The 22,299-nt window shown below is 51.6% G+C and overlaps 10 protein-coding genes across 10 annotated transcripts; 7 read left to right on the top strand and 3 right to left on the bottom strand.

Moving 5' to 3' along the window:
- Positions 1–51: 51 nt before the first annotated feature.
- On the bottom strand, positions 52–2,415 carry IAR55_002596 (uncharacterized protein; the record flags this gene model as incomplete). Its single annotated transcript, XM_066945709.1, has 11 exons — positions 52–200; positions 256–288; positions 351–410; positions 461–654; positions 704–795; positions 849–990; positions 1,059–1,425; positions 1,476–1,551; positions 1,607–1,936; positions 1,999–2,244; positions 2,296–2,415. The coding sequence occupies 11 exons, from the start codon at positions 2,413–2,415 to the stop codon at positions 52–54; spliced, it is 1,809 nt and encodes a 602-aa protein (XP_066804398.1).
- A 1,259-nt stretch (positions 2,416–3,674) lies between these two features.
- On the bottom strand, positions 3,675–5,575 carry IAR55_002595 (uncharacterized protein; the record flags this gene model as incomplete). The annotated part of the gene is made up of 7 exons (XM_066945708.1): positions 3,675–3,872; positions 4,093–4,267; positions 4,373–4,545; positions 4,664–4,791; positions 4,930–5,094; positions 5,249–5,398; positions 5,512–5,575. 7 exons carry the CDS (start codon positions 5,573–5,575, stop codon positions 3,675–3,677), a joined length of 1,053 nt encoding a protein of 350 aa, XP_066804397.1.
- A 265-nt stretch (positions 5,576–5,840) lies between these two features.
- IAR55_002594 (uncharacterized protein) lies at positions 5,841–6,412 on the top strand (the record flags this gene model as incomplete). Its single annotated transcript, XM_066945707.1, has 3 exons — positions 5,841–5,910; positions 5,977–6,009; positions 6,117–6,412. 3 exons carry the CDS (start codon positions 5,841–5,843, stop codon positions 6,410–6,412), a joined length of 399 nt encoding a protein of 132 aa, XP_066804396.1.
- A 309-nt stretch (positions 6,413–6,721) lies between these two features.
- IAR55_002593 (uncharacterized protein) lies at positions 6,722–7,985 on the bottom strand (the record flags this gene model as incomplete). Its single annotated transcript, XM_066945706.1, has 7 exons — positions 6,722–6,747; positions 6,812–7,160; positions 7,353–7,460; positions 7,529–7,656; positions 7,719–7,738; positions 7,793–7,841; positions 7,946–7,985. 7 exons carry the CDS (start codon positions 7,983–7,985, stop codon positions 6,722–6,724), a joined length of 720 nt encoding a protein of 239 aa, XP_066804395.1.
- Positions 7,986–8,288: 303 nt separating this feature from the next.
- Positions 8,289–10,100, top strand: IAR55_002592 (uncharacterized protein; the record flags this gene model as incomplete). The annotated part of the gene is made up of 4 exons (XM_066945705.1): positions 8,289–8,438; positions 8,537–8,722; positions 8,846–9,037; positions 9,129–10,100. The coding sequence occupies 4 exons, from the start codon at positions 8,289–8,291 to the stop codon at positions 10,098–10,100; spliced, it is 1,500 nt and encodes a 499-aa protein (XP_066804394.1).
- Positions 10,101–10,950: 850 nt separating this feature from the next.
- Positions 10,951–12,380, top strand: IAR55_002591 (uncharacterized protein; the record flags this gene model as incomplete). The annotated part of the gene is made up of 7 exons (XM_066945704.1): positions 10,951–11,046; positions 11,109–11,185; positions 11,257–11,300; positions 11,351–11,457; positions 11,511–11,565; positions 11,676–11,937; positions 12,011–12,380. 7 exons carry the CDS (start codon positions 10,951–10,953, stop codon positions 12,378–12,380), a joined length of 1,011 nt encoding a protein of 336 aa, XP_066804393.1.
- Positions 12,381–12,655: 275 nt separating this feature from the next.
- IAR55_002590 (uncharacterized protein) lies at positions 12,656–14,554 on the top strand (the record flags this gene model as incomplete). Its single annotated transcript, XM_066945703.1, has 7 exons — positions 12,656–12,994; positions 13,154–13,421; positions 13,477–13,696; positions 13,774–13,913; positions 13,967–14,089; positions 14,223–14,457; positions 14,533–14,554. 7 exons carry the CDS (start codon positions 12,656–12,658, stop codon positions 14,552–14,554), a joined length of 1,347 nt encoding a protein of 448 aa, XP_066804392.1.
- A 522-nt stretch (positions 14,555–15,076) lies between these two features.
- IAR55_002589 (multiprotein-bridging factor 1) lies at positions 15,077–15,977 on the top strand (the record flags this gene model as incomplete). Its single annotated transcript, XM_066945702.1, has 6 exons — positions 15,077–15,079; positions 15,226–15,304; positions 15,367–15,429; positions 15,504–15,576; positions 15,653–15,758; positions 15,846–15,977. 6 exons carry the CDS (start codon positions 15,077–15,079, stop codon positions 15,975–15,977), a joined length of 456 nt encoding a protein of 151 aa, XP_066804391.1.
- Positions 15,978–16,329: 352 nt separating this feature from the next.
- Positions 16,330–18,785, top strand: IAR55_002588 (metacaspase-1; the record flags this gene model as incomplete). The annotated part of the gene is made up of 14 exons (XM_066945701.1): positions 16,330–16,484; positions 16,590–16,822; positions 16,909–16,998; positions 17,051–17,076; positions 17,139–17,220; positions 17,341–17,488; positions 17,595–17,711; positions 17,829–17,888; positions 17,957–18,079; positions 18,148–18,183; positions 18,249–18,360; positions 18,417–18,464; positions 18,566–18,683; positions 18,754–18,785. The coding sequence occupies 14 exons, from the start codon at positions 16,330–16,332 to the stop codon at positions 18,783–18,785; spliced, it is 1,380 nt and encodes a 459-aa protein (XP_066804390.1).
- Positions 18,786–19,116: 331 nt separating this feature from the next.
- IAR55_002587 (uncharacterized protein) lies at positions 19,117–21,884 on the top strand (the record flags this gene model as incomplete). The annotated part of the gene is made up of 11 exons (XM_066945700.1): positions 19,117–19,140; positions 19,209–19,363; positions 19,425–19,835; positions 19,892–19,933; positions 19,985–20,074; positions 20,134–20,518; positions 20,583–20,680; positions 20,728–20,939; positions 20,992–21,545; positions 21,607–21,726; positions 21,783–21,884. The coding sequence occupies 11 exons, from the start codon at positions 19,117–19,119 to the stop codon at positions 21,882–21,884; spliced, it is 2,193 nt and encodes a 730-aa protein (XP_066804389.1).
- Between the last annotated feature and the right edge of the window lie 415 nt (positions 21,885–22,299).

Genomic DNA, 22,299 nt, shown 5'->3' with positions numbered 1-22,299 from the left:
AGTTCTGTCCTTTCCCTCCACCTAATGCTTGTACGTGGGACCAGATATCGTCTAGTGGTCAACGAAAGCCTCTGCCTTGGCCAAGATGGGCACAGGAGGTTGAGTGCTTCGACGCAAGAAGACGTATCGCTTAATGAAGTATGGTAACCATTTGGTCGTCTCGTGCTTCATGTATACCTTGGTAGGGATGGAGAAGACCTCTGTGAGAATTGTCAGTGGCAGTCGCATCGTCTGTCATGGACGGAGCGGACTCACGGTCCAATTCTTCAAGCGTGAGTTGTTTGGTCTCTGGGAGAAAGGAGCGTACGTGGTCAGCTCTGCTCTCACCCTTTGTGTCATGAAACACTCACCGGGACACCACAAGAAGATCATCAAGAAGGCGATGAGGTTGAGACCGGCATAGAAACCGACTGCACAATGTCAGCAAGGATTGACGAAACGAGGTGGCAGTCGCACTCACAAGCTCCTGTAGGTCCCATAGCCCTTCGCATGGGAGGGAAGGTCAAACTCAAGACACCCGCGAAGAAGTTGTTGATAGCCACCGTGAAGGCCATTCCTTGTTCACGTTGGACGTTGGGGAAGATCTCGGCCGAGTACATGAAACAGACGGGTCCCTCGCCAACAGAGTAAGCGACGGTGAAGAGGTAGACGAACCTGGGAACAGCAATCAGTCTGTGTTGGCATAATGGTCATAAAGACTTACAGAGCGATGATACCAGTCTTAACAGATCCTTCGGTAGGGATGAGGAATGCCAAACCAGCAGCAAGTACGAACACAGCCATGAAAGGGAAGGTCTGTTCAACATGAGCAACGAGCGGCGATCGACCCGAACAGACCCCGCACTCACACTCAATAACAAGCTTCGTCGACCGAATGAATCGATGAGCCAGATCGCGGGAATAGCAAAGACGAAGTTGATTGCACCGAAACCCAAAGAGGCGTACAGGGCGTTGTCCGCGCTGGCACCTCCCTCGACGAAGACAGTAGAACTGTAGAAGGAAATGACTGCATTGTCAGCGCGGCTTCGGGTCAGAGAGACTCACTGTTGATTCCACACATCTGCTGGGCCAGCATGATGGTGCTACCTGCCAAATTTGCTCTCCTGATTCGAGGAATTCGGAAACAGTCCCAGAGACGCGTGAAGTAGTTGGCACCCTTGGCTTCCCTAATCTCCTCCATGTAAAGGACGTGGCTGTAGTAAAGGTCCCTGGCGGCAATTATCTCGTGCTTTCGAAGTCGGAGATAGGACCTGAAGGCTTTGGGGTAGTTGCCGTGCTTCATGAGCCATCGAGGGGATTCGGGAGCGAACCAGATACCAAGGAAGAGTGGAAGAGCGGGGATGAAGGCGGAACCGAGCTGAAGACGCCAGGCGATTCGACCAGTGTCCTTGACGATAACGTTGGCGGCAAAACCGAGGAAGATACCTGAGGAAGAGTCAGTGGGGTCATGTGTCGTATGAGCGCTGTGGACCCACCGAAACAGACCCAAAGCTGCCAGCCCATGACCAAGGCGCCTCGGATTCTGGCGGGAGCCATCTCAGCGGAGAAGATCTGTCGAGCGGGTTTGATCAGCTTGAGTCTTGTGAACACTGTCACATTCACTTACAGGAACAGTAGCATTCTTGGCACCCACTCCGATACCCATGATGAATCTGACAGCGAATAGAGCTTGCCAAGAGTGAGTGAAACCCGAGGCAATGGGAGTGGCGATGAGAATGGCCGAGGTGATGAAGATTTCACCACGTCGACCGAACCAGTGGTTGAGAGGGTCTGAGATCCAACATCCGACAGCGCCGGCCGACAGGAAGATGACGGCGTTGACAGCACCGACGATCCATTCGTCACGAAGACCGTTGGGAGATCCGAGGGGAGCATTGATACCAAACTCGGCGGGGAAACTGAGATTTGCACCGTTGGAACCAGTCTGATCCCATCCCTACAAAGCACGAGAAACAGTCAGCAAATACCCATTCGCCGTTGCCAAGACCGAAGACTTACTTGGGTCGCAGCTCCCAAGGCACAAATGGTCACGGCATAGTACAGCTGGAAAGTGTTAGACCACTTGTGATCGCGCTCGTGTGCCAAGACTGTCTGCTCTTCTTGGGTCAATTCGGGAATGTTTTCGAAACCGGTGGGGTCCCTCGCGACAAGCGCAGCTCGTTCGAACAAGGCTTTGTGCTCAGAAAGACCTTTCTCTTCGACGAAAGCTTCGACATCGCGCACAACGGCGACTCTGCTGACGAGCTGCCAACGGAGTGAGTTAATGGCTCGTCGCGCGAGCTGTGATTCACTTACCTGAAGAGGGTTCTCTACGACCTTGACAGCGGAGTGATGGTGAGGGTTGTTGGGAGGGGTAGCATTCTCGCTATGCGAAGTGAGATGTTTTTCAGCTGCTGCCAGTTTGACGTCTGACATGGTGGCCAGATCACAAAATACTATGAGATGATTAGATGAGAGAAAATGGGGGGCGGGGGATCGTCTCTTTCTTTCCCTCCGTGGGGCATTGCTTCTATATATGGCATTTCCCGTGAGGCTCCGCTTCTTGGATGTTTCTTGTTTCTCCAACCACACAGGGGCAAACACAGAAACGGAATACAAATAACGCTGAAGGGATTGGGAACGAAGCTAAGGGACTAAGGCGGGGGGTGAGGGACGTCACCGGCGGTAGCGGGGCAAGAAGGGGGCGCCGATGTCATCGGAAGAAGGGAGAAGAATACATGCATCCGAGCAAAAGAAGAGTCAGAGACCAGAGACACAGCTCGGCATCGGTCCGAAGCAAGCAAAAAAGAATCTCCAAACGCATGGTGTGTTCATTCACCTGCCCTGGGCGTCTTGGCGACATCACGGTATCAGAATTGCGGCAATGGAATTCACAGGGTGAAACGAGAGGTACATTTCTTGTCCGCAGCGGCTAATAAGCTTGGCATCCGCATTGCGCTGTCCCCCGGATGGACGAGACGGTGACGGCATCCCACAAGGAAATACTCATTTTCAGTCCTAGCGATAGAGCGACTGTGACACGGCAGGACACGACGAGCAGATGCAGATCGGCCAAGACCTAGTTAGACGCCATCAGGGAAGCAATTTCGTTCATCTATCTCTTCGCACAGGCAGTTGCCGACGGTACGCTGGATAAACCTGTTGACTGTGACGCTGCCTGGGCTTCTTGTTCTCGGATGTAATCCTCGCGATCTGCCTTAGACGTACAAGCGATCTCCTCGTACATCTCTTGTCGGCATTTGATACTCGCGGTCTGCTGACTGTTTTGTCTCGACTTGTTGTCGTGCTGCAGTTCCAGAGTTCCAAGAAATCAGAACGGCACTCGACTTGCACTAATCAGGATATGATCGATTACTTACCGTAAGACCGTCCTTAACCGCATCCAGGAGACCGGTGGGCACAAGAGGTCCGTGAATCCCGGCGGCAAGACAACCAGTCTAACTTGCGCGACCAGACATCACTGTGAAAGTCTCTGCTCCTGCCCGCGACGGTACAGAGATCCCCTGCCTGCATGCATCCACACCTAGGTTAGATAGCTTAGTTTACTGGTAGCATAGACACTAGCAGACCGATCCCGGCGGTAAAGAGGACCATGTACTCGGATAGCAATGGCAAATACAACCAGGCAACTCGTCCTATGTATTTTCCCTCTTGGCGCGAAGCAAGACTCGCTTTTACGTGATTAACTCGACCAGTTTGTTTTCATCTACCCTCCACCCCTCCGCGGCAAGGTACGCGACCACGCTCTCTGCCAACACCTGCTTGGCGTCTGTCCTGATCCATCTGTTCGGCCAGGACGAAGTGGCTTGGTGGAACGGGATGGGTTTAAGTCGTTCTTGTATCGCTAATACGTCCTTGGGGCGTAGCGGGATCTAAACAGGATGAGTCAGACGTCAGCTGATGACGAATGCACCCAAAAGCGAAGAACATGAGGGTGACAAAGACGCGGCGCCTCAGCTTGTTGTCTTCGTCGACAAGAGAGCCCCGCAACCACGTATGGGTGATTTCTGGGGTCGCCGGCGGCTCGCTCATCCATTTCGAGAGCAGATTCGCAAGAACACAAACAAAGACTGAATACGCGAAAGCACTTACCATATTCGGCGCAGACCAGAGGAAAGTGAACCTCGTCTGTGTCGGTTGGACCATGATGGTATCAGCGGTGAAAATGATGCCAGACACAGGTGTGGGCTTTGTGGGGAGGTTGTCGGATGGAGGGGCCGGCTCCTGCAGTCTGTCCCAATGAAGGATGCTTGAGCCAGCAAAATGACTGCGTAAGTGGCGATCAGTAAGGCTTCATGCGCATGATAAGGAAACCCCAAATGCCGTGTCTGATGGAATGGGGAATCTGGAATGTCGCTCTCCATTCACTCACCCTCCACACTGGATCAACCTAACGCCAGGACCTAAATCTTCCTCTCCCAACCAGAATCGCACATCGTCGCTGTCCTTCACATCGTCCAACCGTTGAAACCATTCTTTGTCCGCTTCGCAAATGTACAACGGGACCTTGAGGGCTCGGGACCAAGTGAGAGAAGTCGCGTAGAACTAAATGAGAATATAGCATCAGCGGTGTGAACGCACTGCGCGGGGTGCGAGTACCAACAAGTGGGTAGTCGGAGGTGTGTGAGGGTAGGTATATAGGGGGATAGGTGTGCATACTCACATGAGGATGCGAGATGGCGATGGCCTTGAGCGGATTTTTCAGCGTTGTCAGATGACCTATCAATCCGAGCGAGAGGAATGCGGCGCAGTCCCATATGTACGATCCGCCGTGAGTCTGAATAAGCAAGGCTGTGGACAGTCGATCATATCAGTAATACCGTCAAGGGGGAATGGAGTCATTCTTGCTGTACAACACATGAAGTAGAGGGATGGGAAGAGCAGCCCAGTGAGCGGGATGGAGGATACAGGAAGAATCGGACCACGTACGAGTTTGGTTTATACCGAAAGCTGGTTCCGTCTGAATATGACATATCCTCTCATCCTCGCTATCCGGCAGTAAAGCGTGCTTGCTGGTCGACCCTAGCTCAGCAAGTGAGGACCAAGCTTGGCCCGAAGCGGGGACGAATTGACGAGGATCTTCGCATATTGGGCCTAAGTCGAGTGAGTTCAGTGCACGCTCTTGGTCCGAGGTGCGCCTCGCTGTGAGATACATAGTCCACATATCATGACAGGTCGTGTAGGTTGGATGAGGGAGCCAGCACTAGTCTGAGGAGAGCAAGGGAGAGAAAGGTATTCAGTCACTCACAATCCTCCCGCGCAGACGGATATTGTGTTCCGCACGCTTTACATATTGGACGCAATGCGTCTTCCTGCAGGGCCTCGAGTGCATATGACGGGACCGAAGATACGTCCGGGAGATGTATGGCGTCCGCAATGATATTGAAACGAGGGACGACTTGCTTGAATCAGGCTATGACTGACGGCTGATATGTGAAGTCGGGATATTGTTGACATGACATTTCTGCACGACTCTGGTACGACGACGACATTTGGTCAGGTACATCAAACCTCGCAATCTCTTCATTGGATCAGGCAGTGCCGGGGACTGTATCGACACTGCTATCACGTTCATGCTGGTACTATGCTGTGATCCTCCTGCATGCATGGCCAACGGATGGAAGGCTACCACTACCACTGTACCATTCGTAAACACCTCGCTTCGCCTATGACGTCAACTTCCTCAACCGGTGGCGACGGAGAGTCGAATCACCGTGATTCACCAACTATTTATAATAAGTGGACATTTGTTTGGTACACCTCTTTGACCATCAGCATCGTGCTCGAACAGTAAAGCTCTTCATTCACCCAGAATATCTCGGCATACAAGGGAGAACAATATGTCAGCCGACAACAACAACACCAACATACATGCTGCAGACGGCACTGCCGGAGGGGACGCCGCACAAAGTGAGTAAGCCTTCGAGCTTCATCCAGTTTCCAATTGTAGCGGACGGGTACTGACCCGCTCCTCAGACATCGGAGACAAGGTCAAGGGTGGATGGAATGGTGAGTGACGATCTTTGGTACCGTGCTCATATGTGAACCGTTTGCTGACTTGATCTTGCGTTTTTCCCCTCAGTCTTCCACGGTACGCGCCAACATTTCGAACTCAGCCTTCCCTCTTGTTTTTCCCACATTGTTCAACACCTCTTCACTTGCTTTTCTCATTCTTTCGAGCGTCAAGATCTATGCTAATGTATCTGGTTCTGATCAGGCGCCGGTGAAGGTATCCGAGGGAGGCAACATCAACTCATTTGTTGACAACGTAGGCGAACAAATCGCCGGTCGAGGAGATTCTACCACCGGCACTGCACCTGCTTCTAGAACAGAGGGAGGGGAACGCCCTTCTGCCGTCGCTGCCAAGGGCGCAGACGAGATTCAGCAGGGTATGAACCAGATCAAGAGGTAGAAGAGCCATAGGTGTAGAAGAGCGAGGACAAGATAGTGTAGCATGGCATAGCATGTATTGTCATCATTTCCGCTAAGCCGTGCTCGGTGTTCCCTCGTTTTGGCTCTTCGCGCTGGTCCCACAGGCACCACGTCCAGTCATAGATTCATTTTTGTGTACCAAGGTCTACTACGCATCCACCGGCCATTGGTACTTCCCCCCCCCCCCCCTCGACCTACATCCCCGGCTGTCTGATGCACCGTTTACTCCCCTCTCCCTCTCCTCCACCTTCTCTCAGCACTGATTGAGATCTTCCGCTTGAACCACCATTTAGATGGCCTTGCTCTTGGCGAGCTCTGTGATTATAGTCAATCAGCACTGACACACTTTGAACCTCACGAATCTCGACTCTCGACTCACGCTCAACCTGGCTCAAAGCCTCCTCCAGCAATTGCTTCTTGAAAGCAGGCTTGGCCAACTCCGACTCGATGTTGGCCTGGACGGACTTGACCAAAGCGACCTGCTCAGCCTCTCGTTGCTGTTGCTCGTACCTGACCCAAGAGTCGAGGACGGATTTGAGCTCGGCCTTGACGGCATTTTCCTGAGAGAGTACAAAGTTCTCGTGCTCAAGGGTGTTGGTCTCCTTGGCAACGGCGTAGAGCGACTCGGTGAGGGGGACGACCTCCTTGAGGGTGGAGACGGAGTCGATTCGCTCGGTGACGGCTTTGGTGTGCTCGGTTCGGGCAGAGTTGAGGATGGATTTGATTCGCTATTTTGTGGCAATGGATCGCAGAGGGGTGTCGTGATGATTACCGTTGGCAGTTGAGTGAGTGATGGTGAGATGAATGGGAAGGATGGTATGAGAGACCGGTGAAGCGGAAAGATAGAAGTCGATCGAAGGTGAAATACGTGGACGAGGTTTGTCAACACAATCCCCTTCTGAGCTAGACGCGCAACTCACGTCAATGTGTCCATTGGCCCAAGATGAGTAAGGAGCACCGATAGACCTGGCGATGGCGGTGAAGATGATCAAGAAACCAACAGCCAAGACAGTCTCCTCGTTAGCAACCTGTGACAATCACATCAAAAATCAGTCCAATGCCCTGTAGAAACATCGATCTGGTCGGACCGCCTCACGTAGAGCTCGGATGAGACGGCGGCAGCGGTGAGACCGGTACCGAGGAGAACACCACCAGTCTTGGTGAAGAGGGAAGAACTAGGGACGGCGTTGATGATTGACTCGGCCTTTTGGTCGGGAGTAGGTTCTGTGAAACGTGAATTGCGTCAGTTTGTTGTGATGGCAGGGGAACGAATCGAGGTGACTAACGAGTAGCAAGGAATCGAGCACTGAGCAATATTGATCAGTATATGCATCACATCCTTTGGGGCTGTTGAGCTCACCTCTGAGCAATCATAGCACGGGGAGCAACGACAGCAGGTCTGGCGAGAGCTACGTGATATGAAAGGCAGATTAGTCTCCATCTCTTTCATCCGATGTGTTCCGTGTTTCTCTTCTCCATGTCCTTTCAGTCGATGATACCGTGCCCAACTTACCCGCTGACCTGAGGCTCTTGAGGGCGAGACGGGAGGCCATTTTTCGAGGTGTGGGATGAGGGAGATGACAAGAGGAGTGGTGAGCGATAGAGTGTTGACCAGAGATATAGGATCTCTGTACGAAACCAAGTCAATGAAAGAGGAGAGCAACCAGACGGAAGAGAGGAAGGGAAGGAGGAAAACACCGAATTGCCGGTGATGTGGCAATCATTTTGATCCCGTCGCATGCCTTGGGATTCACCGCGTCCTCGTCACATCCTCCTCCTCATACACTTGTTGTCACTTGGAGACTGCTCTTGACTCTTTCTGTCTGTAGCTTCCATTCATTCAGACATACAAAACAATGTCGGACGCGGGATCAGCGGACGATCTCTTTGGTGACTCGGACGTCGGGGAAGTTCAGAGCAGAGAGCCATCTCTTGTAGCTTCCAGCTCAAAATCACCAGCTACGGCTGCTGCTGCTGCAGAGGGGGAGGGTAACGCGGGAGATCTGGTGAGTACAGGTTTTTAGCTGCTTGTTTGTGTCTTCCCCGACATGCTATGTAGCCTGAAGGCTACTTGAGCAATAGCTGATCTCCTATGTGTACGTAGTTCGGTGATGAAGACGAGGAACCTCCTCGCCAACGACGGAGGTCAACGACCGGTACACCACGTTCTGAGACGTCGCAAAACCCCTTGGAATACCCAGAGGAAGATGATGAGGGAGCAACGCATCAGGAGAATTGGGTGACGCTGGCTCTGCCTCAGTGGCCTAAGCTGAAAGCGACGGACGGCAAGGTGAGTGACGATCAACGACAAACAAACCTTCCCCATCCTGATCCTGTATGCCCACCACAGTAGTACCTGCTGTATCCTGATTGTCTGTTCCTCGTACCACGCTGACCGTCCTCGAACATTCAGGTATGGCACATGAAACTCCCCGCGTATGTCAACCTCGAACCACGACCTTACGACCCAGATCTCTACCGCGAGTCGTTGAAAGATGAGGGAGAGCTGGACGGCACTACCGACCCGATAGGTGCGAAGAGCAAAATGATAGGTGTCAGAAATACGGTGCGGTGGAGGTGGATAACGGGGCCTGATGGCGAGCCTGTGAGTGTGCATTCGTTTCCATCAAGTCATCAGAACACTACATTGCTCTTTTCTTCGTCTCCTGTAGCCGGGACTGAATTTTCACCAATAGATGCGCCAAAGCAACGCCAAGATGCTTCGGTGGTCGGACGGATCTGTGTCTCTGCAGTTAGGAGGAGACCTCTTCGACGTCGCTCCCTCTCAAGGTGCCACTCTCTCTCGACCACAAGATTCCACACCTCCCACTACAAAGGCCGCCGAAGAAAATACCACTTCAGCTACAACATTCCTCTGCGTCACTGCTCCGAGCGAGCAAGTTCTCGTCACCGAAACTGCTATTGCCGGACAACTGTCGCTGTTGCCCACTAGCATGACATCGAAGACGCACATCGAGCTGGCGAAGCATGTTGGTCAACAACATGTAAAACACAGTCGAATGAAGATGTTGGAGGAGACTCAGGACGAAGCTTCGTTACAAGAGCTGTTGTTAAAGTCCGCGCCGAACAGAGAATTCATCAAAGGAACCAAGGTCACAGCGACGAGAAAGACTGGTGGCGGCGGCGGCGGCGGTGGTGGTGCCCGAGGGACAAGAAGTGGAGTCAAGAGCGGTGGTGGTGCTGGAGGTGGCGGAAGGAAGAAGAAGGCTTTCAAGAGAGGATATAGCGATAGTGAATCCGAAGCGGAAGGATATGATTCGGACGATCAGCCAATCAGATCTTCTCGACGTGATAGGGATCTGGGAGGTGGAGCTGCAGGAGATTACGATGAGGATGATGGATTCGTCGTTGCGGACACAGACGATGAGTCGGACTACGGAGCAAAACGCAAGTCTTCCAAGGGGAAGAGTAAGAAGCGAAAGGGAGGTTCCGAGCCGGAGGAAGATCTCGATGAGATGGAAGAGGCAGAGAGACGCATCGAAGAGAAGGAGAGGGAAAGGAAGAGGGCGAGGAAGGATAAGACTGGATCGGCAGGCAAGAAGAACAGAGAATATATGGACAGCGAGGACGAAGATGATGCGGAAGGAGAAGAAGATGCAGAGGGAGAAGAGGAGATGGATATGGATATGGAAAGTGAGGCAGAATAGTCGATCCGCAAGCACGTACGAGATGCATCATTCCTGTGGCACGATGGAACGTAGATGTGGAAGGCATTCGATGTTGACGTTGCGGTTCGTCGCCCCTTGCTTTGTAGGCATGTAGTTCAGCGTGCTGTTATCAGCCTCAACCAGAGCGGATGTTTTGATTTGCCGGCCTGGCATCTTTTTGATGGTGGCGGTTTGCTCATGCAGAGAGAAGGTGTGTTGCTGTGCAAACCTTTTATTGTGCGTTTCACTGCGATTCAGAGCGTGCAAGTCGTCTTCCTGACATTTGTCATACCAGTTCTCGCCAAGATGACAAGCGTCGTCTTTATCATGACGAGTCAGATTGTCGATTTGAGGATCCCTCGAGGGAAGGATCTGCAGTTTCCACAGAGGTCAGAGGTCAGGTGTCTGCGCTCTCCATCCCTGCTTCTCCCATCTTAGTCATCTGTTCGGCGACACTTCATCTACAGTGGCAACAACAAAGGTGAAAATGAACGACGATCAAGCCAGCTTCAACTTACTCGAGCATAGATCGTCTCGGACGCAGCAACAAGTCAAAACTTTCATCTTGATGGATTCTGAATGGGTGCATTCTCCTCATCGGGGCCGAACACAGAAGAAAGATTGTCGACCGGTGATCCACATGATAGAGAATCTCTGTCCAGTGGATCACTTGTTTGGGTCTTGGCCATGCTTTGAGGCCACGCTGATCTTCAGTCGAAGGTACAGTATATTCCCATCTCATGCCCCATCACGACCATCACGATAGATTTCACCCCATCTTCCTCGTATACCACTTTTCCTCCTGCTTCTAGTTTGTTTCCAACACATCTACCAATAATCAATTGACTGAATGGAACTGGACAACATGATTTCTTTCATACTGTTCTGCTGGCTCGAGTTTCTCTCCTCGATCACAGTCACTAACGCTGCGACATACAATCTGAGCGTGAGTTGATACGACTGGAAATGAGTCTCCTCTACTTCTGACCTATCGTTGCCCCACCACAGAGATCGTGGATCGGTTCTGGCTTTTACGACGATTTCACTTTTCGTACGTTCGACGACCCTACTCATGGTCGAGTCAAGTGAGTGGCGGATTGTATGTGAAACGTTTGATGTCGGCGACCGGACTCGCATCTGACCAATTCGTGTGAAGTTATGTCGACCTTGACACGGCTAGGTCTAATAACCTTTCTTTCGGTACGTGTGCTCGCCAAGAAACAATGGGATGAGATTAACATCGACCGTAGCGAGTGACAACGCTTTCGTAATGCGTGCGGACTCGACAAACGTCGTTCCTTCTTCCGCTCGAGGAAGGGATTCGGTCCGTATCCATAGTCGCGAGACCTTCAGTGATGTGAGCATGAAGCGGCCATTGATGCAAAATAGGACGCTGAGTGGGAGAGCTAGGGAGTCTTGGTGCTTGATGTCCGCCATATGCCTATTGGGTGTGGGACGTGGCCAGGTAGGAGCATAGATTTCTCTTCATCATTATTGATCTACTGAGGCTGTGACGCCATCGCTGTCGTGTGTCACGCTACATCATCTCCTGACCACGATATTCTCCCCCCGTAGCCTTTTGGACCTGCACACCTGGCTCTTGGCCTGTCGGAGGAGAGATCGACATCATCGAAGGCGTCAATGGGATCGGCACGAACCTGGCTTCGCTCCATACTCCACCTGGATGCACGATGCCGACGACAGGCAGGATGATGACTGGTAACTTTACCGGCAACGATTGTGTGTCGGGCGACGGAGGGAGTAATAGCGGTTGCGGGGTCAGTGATCCACGACCTAGGTCTTTTGGTCAGAGTTTCAACGATGGTTTGGGGGGATAGTAAGTGAGCTCGACAACATCGTTGCGACATCAGTACGTTGACAGAGAGTTGATGGCCTTTTCATTGGACCAGCTTTGTCACGCGTCGTTCTGCCACCAGAGGTATCGCCACCTGGTTCTGGCCACGACTCGACCCTTTCTTACCATACGACATCTCGAACCCATCCTCGTCCTCGATATTTGAGTCACTCTGGTCGACTCCCTGGGCAAACTTCCCATCCTCACCAAACATGTGCGATATGACAGACGCGAACCTGCTCAGTCCTCATGAGATCATCTTCGATCTGACGTTCTGTGGTGATTGGGCAGGAAGCGTTTGGTCAGGTAGTGGTTGTGCGGGCGATGCTGGATGGAGCTGTAATGATTGGGTGGATCAGAACCCGAACGCTTTTGCAGATGCTTATTGGGAGATCAGCGAGCTGAGATGGTATGTTGAAGCCTGACCATGTCGGGGAGACAGAGATGTACGTCGTTGTGATAAAGTATGCATATGTAAGTTGTATGTTATATGTGTTTTATTCTAGTACAACCAGAGACAAACCGACCAAACCCGACAAAGAGACGGTTGCCAAGTGGAAACGAAAACAACACAAACGTCATCACTGGTATCAATCAATCAATCAGGTTCACTGTTGTCACATCTCATTCAATCATCCATCCATCCAGCTTCATCCTTCCTTTCCCCCTACAACTCGCACGAGCTCATACTCCACCCGACATGGCCACCTCTACGTCACCACCATCCTCCGGATCGCAAGAGGAGACTCTGACTCCCCCAATCGCTCCCAAGACCACATCTCCTACCACCGCCGCCCCTCCACTTGACATCTACGCACCTCCGGCCATTTCCCCTCCTCCGCCCGCTCAGTCCACTCACACTCAGACTGCTGACCCCAAGGTCGCAGAGCTCGAGCTGATCTTCCCCACTGTCGAAGTATCGGTCATCGAGCTGGTGCTTGAGACATGCGGAGGGTCCACCGATAGAGCTATAGAGCAGCTGTTGGGTATGACCGACCCGAACTTCAAGCCGGATGAATTGTCTGGGACTAGAGAAGATGTGAGTGGAGCCATACGGTCATCTAGTCCTTCCGTATCATAATCCACGACATCCGCCGGTATGGTTGGCGGTGTTCCCTCGGTGCAATGTCTTTCAGCACGAGTTATGAAGCGGAGATACACAGCCCCGACCACTGCTGACGAATAGATGCCCAACCAGACTCAAGTCGACCTCGACGCCGAATTCGCTCGTTCCCTCCAAATGCAAGATGAGCAGGAATATCAGCGTCACCAAACGCAGACACCACCGCAAAGCGGTCAACTTCCTTATCAACCCAGAGTAAGGCGTGCGCGACCTCCACCTCCTCAACCAGGACAACCGGACACGTTCTACCAACCTTCACAGGGAGAGCGAGGCCAGCAACAACAAGGAGAGAATCCGCCTGGAATGCTGTTGATGGAAGAGAAGATCGAAAGATTTGCAGAGGGTGAGTAGTCACTCCAAAGTACCGAATGGACCTGATTCACAAATATGTGTTTTAGTGGGTAAACAAACTTTCAACTCCCTTCTCTCGAGGGCAAAGGCGAAATACAGCGAGTATCAAGCCACTCAAGCTTCACCGATCACTGGTCGTGGTGGGTCATCACAGTACGGAGGGTGGAGCTCGGAGGAGTATGGACGAGGTACCGCTCCAGGCGGGAACAGGGGTGGCGAGCAGAATCGACCAGGCCAACGAGGCGGACTCTGGGGTGATACAGGCAAGTGAGTATGGGTCTCGTCGGTTCTCTCTACTCGATAGTCCTGTAAGACCCAGTACTGATAGTATGATGCGTCGTTAGTAACTCGCCAAGTTTGACCAATTCGCCGAGCATCCGATCCGACTCCTTCTCATCTCAAAGTACACTTGATCCGCCCTCTCTCGCGCAAGCAGCACCGCTCAGGACAAGCTCGAACCGCTGGCAGCCTTCCGACGCGTACGGTAAGTTCGTCGAGACGATGCGTGTCCGTTCTGAAAGCTGATAAGAGATGCAGATGACCCATTGCCGCCAAATCGAGGAGCCATGGGCGCTAGTCCCTCAAATAGGATTGACGTAGGAGGTAGACGAAGTCCGGGTGTCGGAAGTCCAGACAAGGGTTTAGGCAAGATTGATCCAGGTGAGTCTGGGCCGGATACGGTTGCATGCAATGTCTGTCCTGAAAGCGTGGTATGGTTTCCTCATCAAGATCACCTCCTCGTGTCTCGTTGTGTCGAAGATCACGTCTTGCACTGCTGATCTGACCTTAATAGCCAAACTCGGGATCCTTCCAAAGAAACGAGTCGACCTGATGTCCACTTCCCCCTCTGCACCTGCCCCAATCCACAAAGGATCGTCCGCTGCGAACAATGACGACGATAATGACGATCCGAACCCATCCTTACCCTCTGCACCTCAGAGTCTGGTCAGCAAGATCCCACCCACTCCCCCTGCCGAGAGAGATTTGTATCGATTAGAAGACAGTGATGATGAGCTGGAGTACACCAAGTGAGTACATTATAGAGTGAGATCGAGATGCACCAGGTGTGAAAGACCATGTACTGATCGCGGATTCTCTTACAGGAACCCTTTTGACGAGAAATGACGTATGAACGAGCAGAAGCGTCGGTGTTGAATAGATTATACCCCTTGTACATGAGATTGACCTGGACATGCAATGTGTAACAGCGTAGACATGATGACTGATGGGGGTAGCTGCGCGTGCATGTCGCGTCCGCCTGATCCACAGTTTACACGATATTTCTCCTTTCTTGCTGGTGATATGGATCAACCACATTGCTTGAGTTCATGCTCCTGATGTCTTTGCTGGTCGCTCGACCATAACGAGAAGCTCTTGTAATAATGATGATTGGAATGAACGACGGCGCTGTGGCAAGCGAAACTGCCACCAGAGAACCACGTGATCGATCGTCATCTCTCCATTCAATCACCTTTCTATTCAACATCTTGACTCTGACATCTTTCCATTCACTTCCATCATCCACAATCGACTCAACACTACTCTTACACCTTCATTCGACACATCAAAAGAGCGACACCACAGCCTGAAGCCGAGCGAACACTTCTTTATCCGTATATCAATCAACACTTTTCTCACACGATCATCATGGTGCGTATCTCGTCCTCTTCCCTCCGTGTTGATGTGACGCCTCTCTGCGTCGATTCATCGGAATGACAAGCTGACGTATCGACCTTACCCTCTTCTTCTCTATCACCCTGATACGTTCTGTACAATCGGTCCGCTTCACGATGTAGTCTGGCTGGGACGACAAACCTCAGATCATCGGGTTCCGACAACAGAAACCCACAGTGGCAAAGGGTTCTGCATTGAATGGTGAGTCAATCTAGTCGAGTTTCCAAAATGTATTCCGAGCTTACGGGGTACTTTCTCTGCAGCTGCTCAACGACAAGGCCTTGTCGTGTCCACCGAGTCCAAGGGTGCTGGTCAAGTGAAAGGTCGTAAGTCTCTAATCTTTCCTTTCCTTTCGGGGTGGAGGCATCGCTGACACCACTCGTTCGTCCCGTTCTTGCAGCTGCTGATCACCAACGTATTGCCAAACTTGACCGAGACGACGCTCCCAAACCTCCAGAGAAGGTCGGACAAGAGTGAGAGTCGAATCAGCGACTCTGGGTGTATAAGAGCTTTACTGACTTGTGGGTATTTCTCGAAATTCGCTTGCAGGGTTGGAAAGGCGGTGGCAACTGCTCGAATGGCCATCAAGAATGCAGAGGGAAAGAGCATGACTCAGAAGGAGTTGGCGACGTCTATCAACGCCAAGCCCACTGATGTGAGTACATACTCTCTCTTGATTCCTTTGCATACGACCAGACCGGCCGCGGGCGCTAGAGGCTGATGCTCGATGTTGTCTTCACAGATCACCGATCTCGAGGCTGGTCGAGCTGTCCCTGATCAACAGCTTTTGTCGAAGCTCGAGAGAAAGTTGGGTGTCAAGCTGCGCGGAGCGAAGAACCTGATCGGAACACCTCTCCACCCCAAGAAGAAGTAAACTTGGAGACAAGAAAGGACGTGAATTAGCTAGACGCATTTTGTAGTATCTACCATTCCATGTGAAGTGTCCGAGAGACTCGCTATGCATTGTGGCTGCTTGCACCGACCTGATCGACATGATGGATGCCAGGTCCAGATCTGAGATGAATCCAAAGTATTTGACTGTACATCTATCTGTCACTGCCTCGGCAATTCTGCTGTTGATGTCGCCGATCACCGGTTGTTACTGTCCGTCAGTCACCCACAACTCAGACCTCTCGTTCTATCGTCTGTCTTCCACCCCATACCTCGCTCTCCTTTCATCACTGTGCCATTCTCTCTCGCTTTTTGGTCTCTTCGGTGCATACGAGATGTCCTGGAATCAATACCCAGGTGGTGGACATCATCAGCAGCAAGGTGGATACGGAGGAGGTTTCCCACCACCACCACCTCCGCAGCAACAGGGCTGGGGTAGACCACCTCCTCCACCTCAATGGGGTGGACAACCTCCCCCTCCTCCCATGGGGTGAGTGATCATACCGTCCTTCCTGCCCTCATCCATGTCAGGTCGAGGTACTGTTCAAGTGTGGTCTCATATCGCATCAAGCTGATATCCTGATGATGAGCATAGCTACGGGTCCCCTCCCCCTCCTCCGCAGGGATACTATGGCGGTCCCCCTCCACAGCAATATAACCAGGGACCGCCACCTCCCATCCCGAGTCAGTACGATCCTCGAAACAACGGCGGATACAATGCACCCACTGGGGCCAGACCGGAACAGAACTATCATCAGACAGCGGCGGGATTCATGCCACCCACAGGTGGACCACTTGGTGGATATGCGCCGTATGGAAGTGCTCCGAGTGGGTGATCATCCTCTCTATCTCTCTGTCATCTTCCGTCCGTAAACATTCTGTGAGGAGCTTGAAGCGTAGCTGAATTAGTACAGTTCGACCGCCTACTCAACAACAGCATTATGGACCTCAGTTCCAAGGACAGAATGGTCAGAGTGCTCAGCCGTATTTCCAGTATTCACAATGTGAGTAAACAAGTGTGCCATACATGACCAGGAGCTGACAGACTGTCCGCAGGTACTGGTCGTCGTAAGGCGCTTTGTGTGAGTTTTACAAAAAGCTAGAGCTGTAGGAGAAAGGCCCAGCTGACGAGGTGACTTCATAGATCGGTATCAATTACATTGGAAGCTCAAATGCTTTGGCCGGTTGTATCAACGATGCGCACAACGTTCAGAAGTTCTTGATCGGTGAGTATCCATCTCTTTCCTTAGCTCTGTTCGATCACTGCGTCGTCTGTGCTGCTTCCCATGATCGTCTTGGTCGCTTCAGCTTCGCCGCGAAATTGACCACATTATGATCACTTGCAGAACGGTACAATTACCGAGCAGAGGACATCGTCATGCTCACGGATGACGCGAGAAACCCGAGACAGATCCCAACGAGGGCGAATATGATCTCGGCGATGAACTGGTTGGTGCAGGGTGCTCAACCTAACGATGCTTTGTTCTTCCACTAGTAAGTCGTCTACATATACATATGTATATATCTGTCCCACAAGTCTGAAGCAGTCACAACGACCATCTCGAGTGGATATGGCGAAGAAGGCTGACCTCTATGCTAGCTCGGGACATGGTGGTCAGACCGAAGATCTGGATGGAGACGAAGATGATGGATACGATGAGGTTATCTACCCGTTGGACTTCAAGCAGGCTGGACACATCGTCGATGATGAGCGTAAGTCGTTGAGTCGTTCCCCGGTGACAAGTATCGCATGCTGACTGACGTTGCTTCTTGCAGTGTGAGTCCAAAGAACACCGCTGCTCAGTTTACCTTTAGTCTGCTAATGAAAACACAGCCACAACATCATGGTCCGACCCCTACCTGCAGGATGCCGTCTCACAGCGATCTTCGACTCGTGCGTGTCATCTCTCGTCGTGACGTTTGAATGTTGCGTTGATGCTGACTGACATTGTCGTGCTTCAGATGCCACTCGGGTTCATGCCTTGATCTACCTTACATTTACTCGACGGAAGGCACCATCAAGGAGCCAAATCTCCTCGCTGAGGCTGGTCAAGGCCTGTTGGGCGCAGGAATGAGTTATCTGCGGTGAGTGTATATTTTGCCTGGTGTCCGTATATGAATGGGTTTCTTGCTGACAGCACTCAATCTATCAGAGGTGACACAGGTGGTATGCTGAAGGGTATCATGGGGTAAGCCTCGTTATTCCTCGTCAAGATGCTTCTGGACTGCGCTGATGGTGGGCATATCATTGCAGTATTGGCAAAAACATCATGAACCAGAACTCGGGCGCACGGGAGAAGACTCAGCAGACCAAGACGAGTCCCGCGGACGTCATCATGTGGTCGGGCTGTAAAGACTCACAGACTGTGAGTAGGACAAGATCTAGGGGTATCGAAGTGATCGGCTGATGGCATGTCGACAGAGCGCGGACACCCAAGAAGCGGGCAGAGCTACTGGGGCGATGTCATATGTCAGTGACGGCTCTTCTGGCCCTCAATGGGTCTGCTCCATGCACCGCACCACCGGGGAATGTGTGCTGATCAAAACTTGACAAAACTATCGTGCCCACAGGCTTTCATTGCAGCTCTTACCAAATACCCACAGCAAAGCTTTGTTCAGCTTCTCAATACCATTCGAGACGAACTTAAGGGCAAGTACGATCAGAAACCCCAGCTGTCGGCGAGTCATCGTGAGTCTTGCTCGCTGTCTTCTGCGATGCGATGGGATGATTGGAATGCTGATACGCAATAAACGACTAGCGATTGATACCAACATTCTGTTCATTGCCTAGCCATCTGTGGACTTTGTAGGGTTGTGCTGTCTTCTTCCTGTCTTAGACCAAACGATCAATGATGTCAACGATGCAAACGATAGTGACTTGTGGCTCATGACGTGCGAGTGGGTTAGAAAGGTGCATGCACTAGCATCATGTACAGTGGTGTAGATTTGGTGGATGATACCTCTGGATATCTGACGAGGAGAGCCACACCCAATAATGAGCCTGATATCTTCACCCCAACTCCCGTCTTTGCTTTTCCCATTTCAATTGCTGTCATATATAGCTGTTCTCTTCATAATCACCTTGCTGCTATATCGCTGCACGCTTGCATTTTCATCACATAATGGCAAAGCTGGCAACGGACATCGTGAGTGATTCATGGAGGCCCACAACAGCGGCGAAGACCAGTGCTGATCGTCTTGTTGTCATCAAAAGAGGAGGACTTTTCCCCGCACGGATGAGGTGGTCGTCTCTTACATCGCTGGACTGGTCGAAGATGAGGACGAGGAGGTTGAAGACATTGTGGATATGACGAGGGGTATGTTGGGTGGCGGTCCATCGAGCAGTGACACCAAAGCTTTGGACGATTTGTGAGTGTCATCTTATCAGTTTGAACTTATCCTCGTTGTTCTCTAATGTTTTTGAGGGTAGCATGTCTCGATTGATCGAATACCTCGAGACGCAATCCTCGAAACGGATCCGAAAGACATCAACCATCACTAAACTCGACAAGACGATCCACATGCGATCGCAAGCCATGTCAGCGACGATCGCCATGTCAGGCAAGGTCGATCTGGAATCCAATACAAAGGGCCAAGCTTCCCGAGTGGACCTGACAAAGCTGGCAAAGGCAGAAGCTAAGCTCAAGGCGAAGATCGAGAAGAGATCGAGGAGGGATCTGTATCAGGGGAGCAAACTCATTGATATGCAGAAACAACAGCAGAGCTACGAGGAGATGTATATGCAGGTCAACCCGCTGGATCTGAGTGGGGCGGCGAAGGGGAAGTCGAAGGATATTCATCTTACCAATATCGACGTGTCCTTCGCGAGCAACAGGATCCTGTGAGTGGACAAGCGAGCTTGCAGATTTGTGATATGTGCTGATCAGGACACTATAGATCCGGCGCAACTCTTACCATGGCTCATGGACGACGATACGGGTGAGCTATCCAATAAGGACATGATCCTGAGACCAGCTGACAACATCTTAGTCTTATCGGTCGAAACGGTATCGGAAAATCTACACTCCTTCGTCACCTTGCCCTGCGAGAGGTGCCTATCCCTACACACATCTCTGTTCTGTGAGTCAACCCCTTCCCCTTGCTACATCATAGCGCGCTCAGATAAGTCCCACCCTCAGATACGTCGAGCAAGAAATTGTCGGTGACGCAACAACCGCCCTGGAATCGGTTCTCCAAGCAGACGTTTGGAGACACAAATTCGTCACAGAAGAGAAGGATCTCAACAAGAAGATGGAAGAAATGGAGAAATCGGTATTGAGAGAAGGTATCACGCCGGAAGAGAAAGCAGATGCTGAGAGGGAGATGGAAGAGGTGGCAGCCAGGATTGGAGAAGTTCAGAAAGCTTTGGTGGACATGGAAGCTGAGACTGGTCCTGCTAGAGCGGGTCTGCTATTGGCTGGTCTTGGTTTCTCCGAAGAGGATCAGAAGAAGGTCACATCGAGTTTCTCAGGTGGTTGGAGAATGAGATTGGCTCTTGCTCGAGCTCTGTTCGTCAAGCCCGACGTGAGTTTCTGCCCGACCCTCATGTCCTTTCTCGATCGAGAGCTCACGTTGCAAATTCACGTAGCTGCTCATGCTCGATGAACCGTCGAACATGTTGGACTTGAATGCCATTGCATGGCTTGAAGAGTATCTGCAAACCTGGCCTAGTACCTTGCTCGTCGTGTGAGTTTTGTGTCGATCAATACCAAAACGTGACTGACATGAATCAGCTCGCACGACCGAGCCTTCCTTGATGCCGTTGCTACCGATATCATCCATCAGCACTCCCAACGGCTCGATTACTCCAAGGGAAACTTCTCACAATTCTACGCTACCAAGACCGAACGAGCAAAGAATCAAAAGAAGGAGTACGAGACCCAGTTGACGTACAGGCAGCATCTCCAGGCGTATATCGACCGATGGAGGTATAACGCGAACCGAGGTGCGTTGTGCTTCATACATTCATCGAGGCTGGTAGCTGACACCTTGATTAGCTGCCCAGGCGCAATCGAAGATCAAAATTCTCGAAAAGCTTCCAGAGCTTGAGCCTCCTGAAGAAGACGATAGCGAGTCGTTCAAGTTTCCCGACCCCGAGAAGATCTCTCCTCCTCTTCTTCAACTCGACGAAGCGACATTCGGATACACTCCCGAAAAGATCATCCTGCGTGGTGTCAACATCGACGTGCAAATGGATAGTCGAATTGCTGTCATCGGTCCCAATGGTGCTGGTAAATCCACCATGATCAAGATGTTGACCGGCGATCTTCAGCCTCTGTCTGGTCGAGCGACGCACAATAACAGATGCCGGATTAGTTACTTCACACAACATTTCGTCAACCAGCTGGATATGACCGTCAGTCCCGTCGCTTTCCTCCAGGCTAAATTCCCCGGAAAGACGGAACAAGAATACAGATCGCATCTCGGTGCATTCGGAATCACCGGTTTGACAGGTATGCAGAAGATCGACACCTTGTCCGGAGGTCAGAAAGCGAGGGTTGCATTCGCGACCTTGAGTATGCAGAAGCCACATATCTTGTTACTGGACGAGGTGAGTTGTTCGGCATTTTCTTGTACAAGTATGTACGATTATTTGTTGACCCTGTCTACAGCCTTCCAACCACTTGGATATCGAGGGTATCGACGCGCTCATTGAAGCGATCAAGGTGTTCAAGGGAGGTGTGATCAGCATCTCACACGACGAAAGATTCATCACCAACACTTCGAACCAGGTGAGCACAAACATAAGATCTACAAGTCAACGTACGCTGACAATCTGATGTCGCAGCTGTGGGTGTGTGCCGATGGAAAGGTAACAAAGTTCATGGGAGATGTGGAGGAGTACAAGAAGATTGTGACACAAGAGTTGCAAGCCAAGCTGAGGCCTTAGTGCGGGGAAGTGATGTTCCAAGTCAGATACAGATGCTACCTCGGCTTGGATGCTCTCATGTATCATTTACTCGTCGTCCTTTCGATCCGTGCATGTCGGCACGGGATGCGGCATGGTGCTTGCTTCATACCAGCGCAACGCATAAACGTAGTTGCGCGGTTGGGTACTTTGGCGTGAAACTCGAGTGAAAAAGCGAGATCTCGGTGTTCCGTTGTCACCGGGATCCGTTGTTATCGGCCAGCACTCGAGTAAAGTTACTCCTCACCGACTGCTCGTCGTCGCATGCAGTCATCGTCGATAGGTAGCTTATCACTCCGCTCACCACGGCATCCTGGGTTCTCACATGTGACAGTATATATAAGTCGCCTCATCCAACGCTCAAGATGTCTGCCATCTCTTCGCTCTCGCTCTTCGC

Source organism: Kwoniella newhampshirensis, chromosome 4 (assembly GCF_039105145.1).
Source record: "Kwoniella newhampshirensis strain CBS 13917 chromosome 4, whole genome shotgun sequence".
Taxonomy (NCBI): Eukaryota; Fungi; Basidiomycota; class Tremellomycetes; order Tremellales; family Cryptococcaceae; genus Kwoniella; species Kwoniella newhampshirensis.
This window is presented reverse-complemented; position numbering and strand designations above follow the sequence as displayed.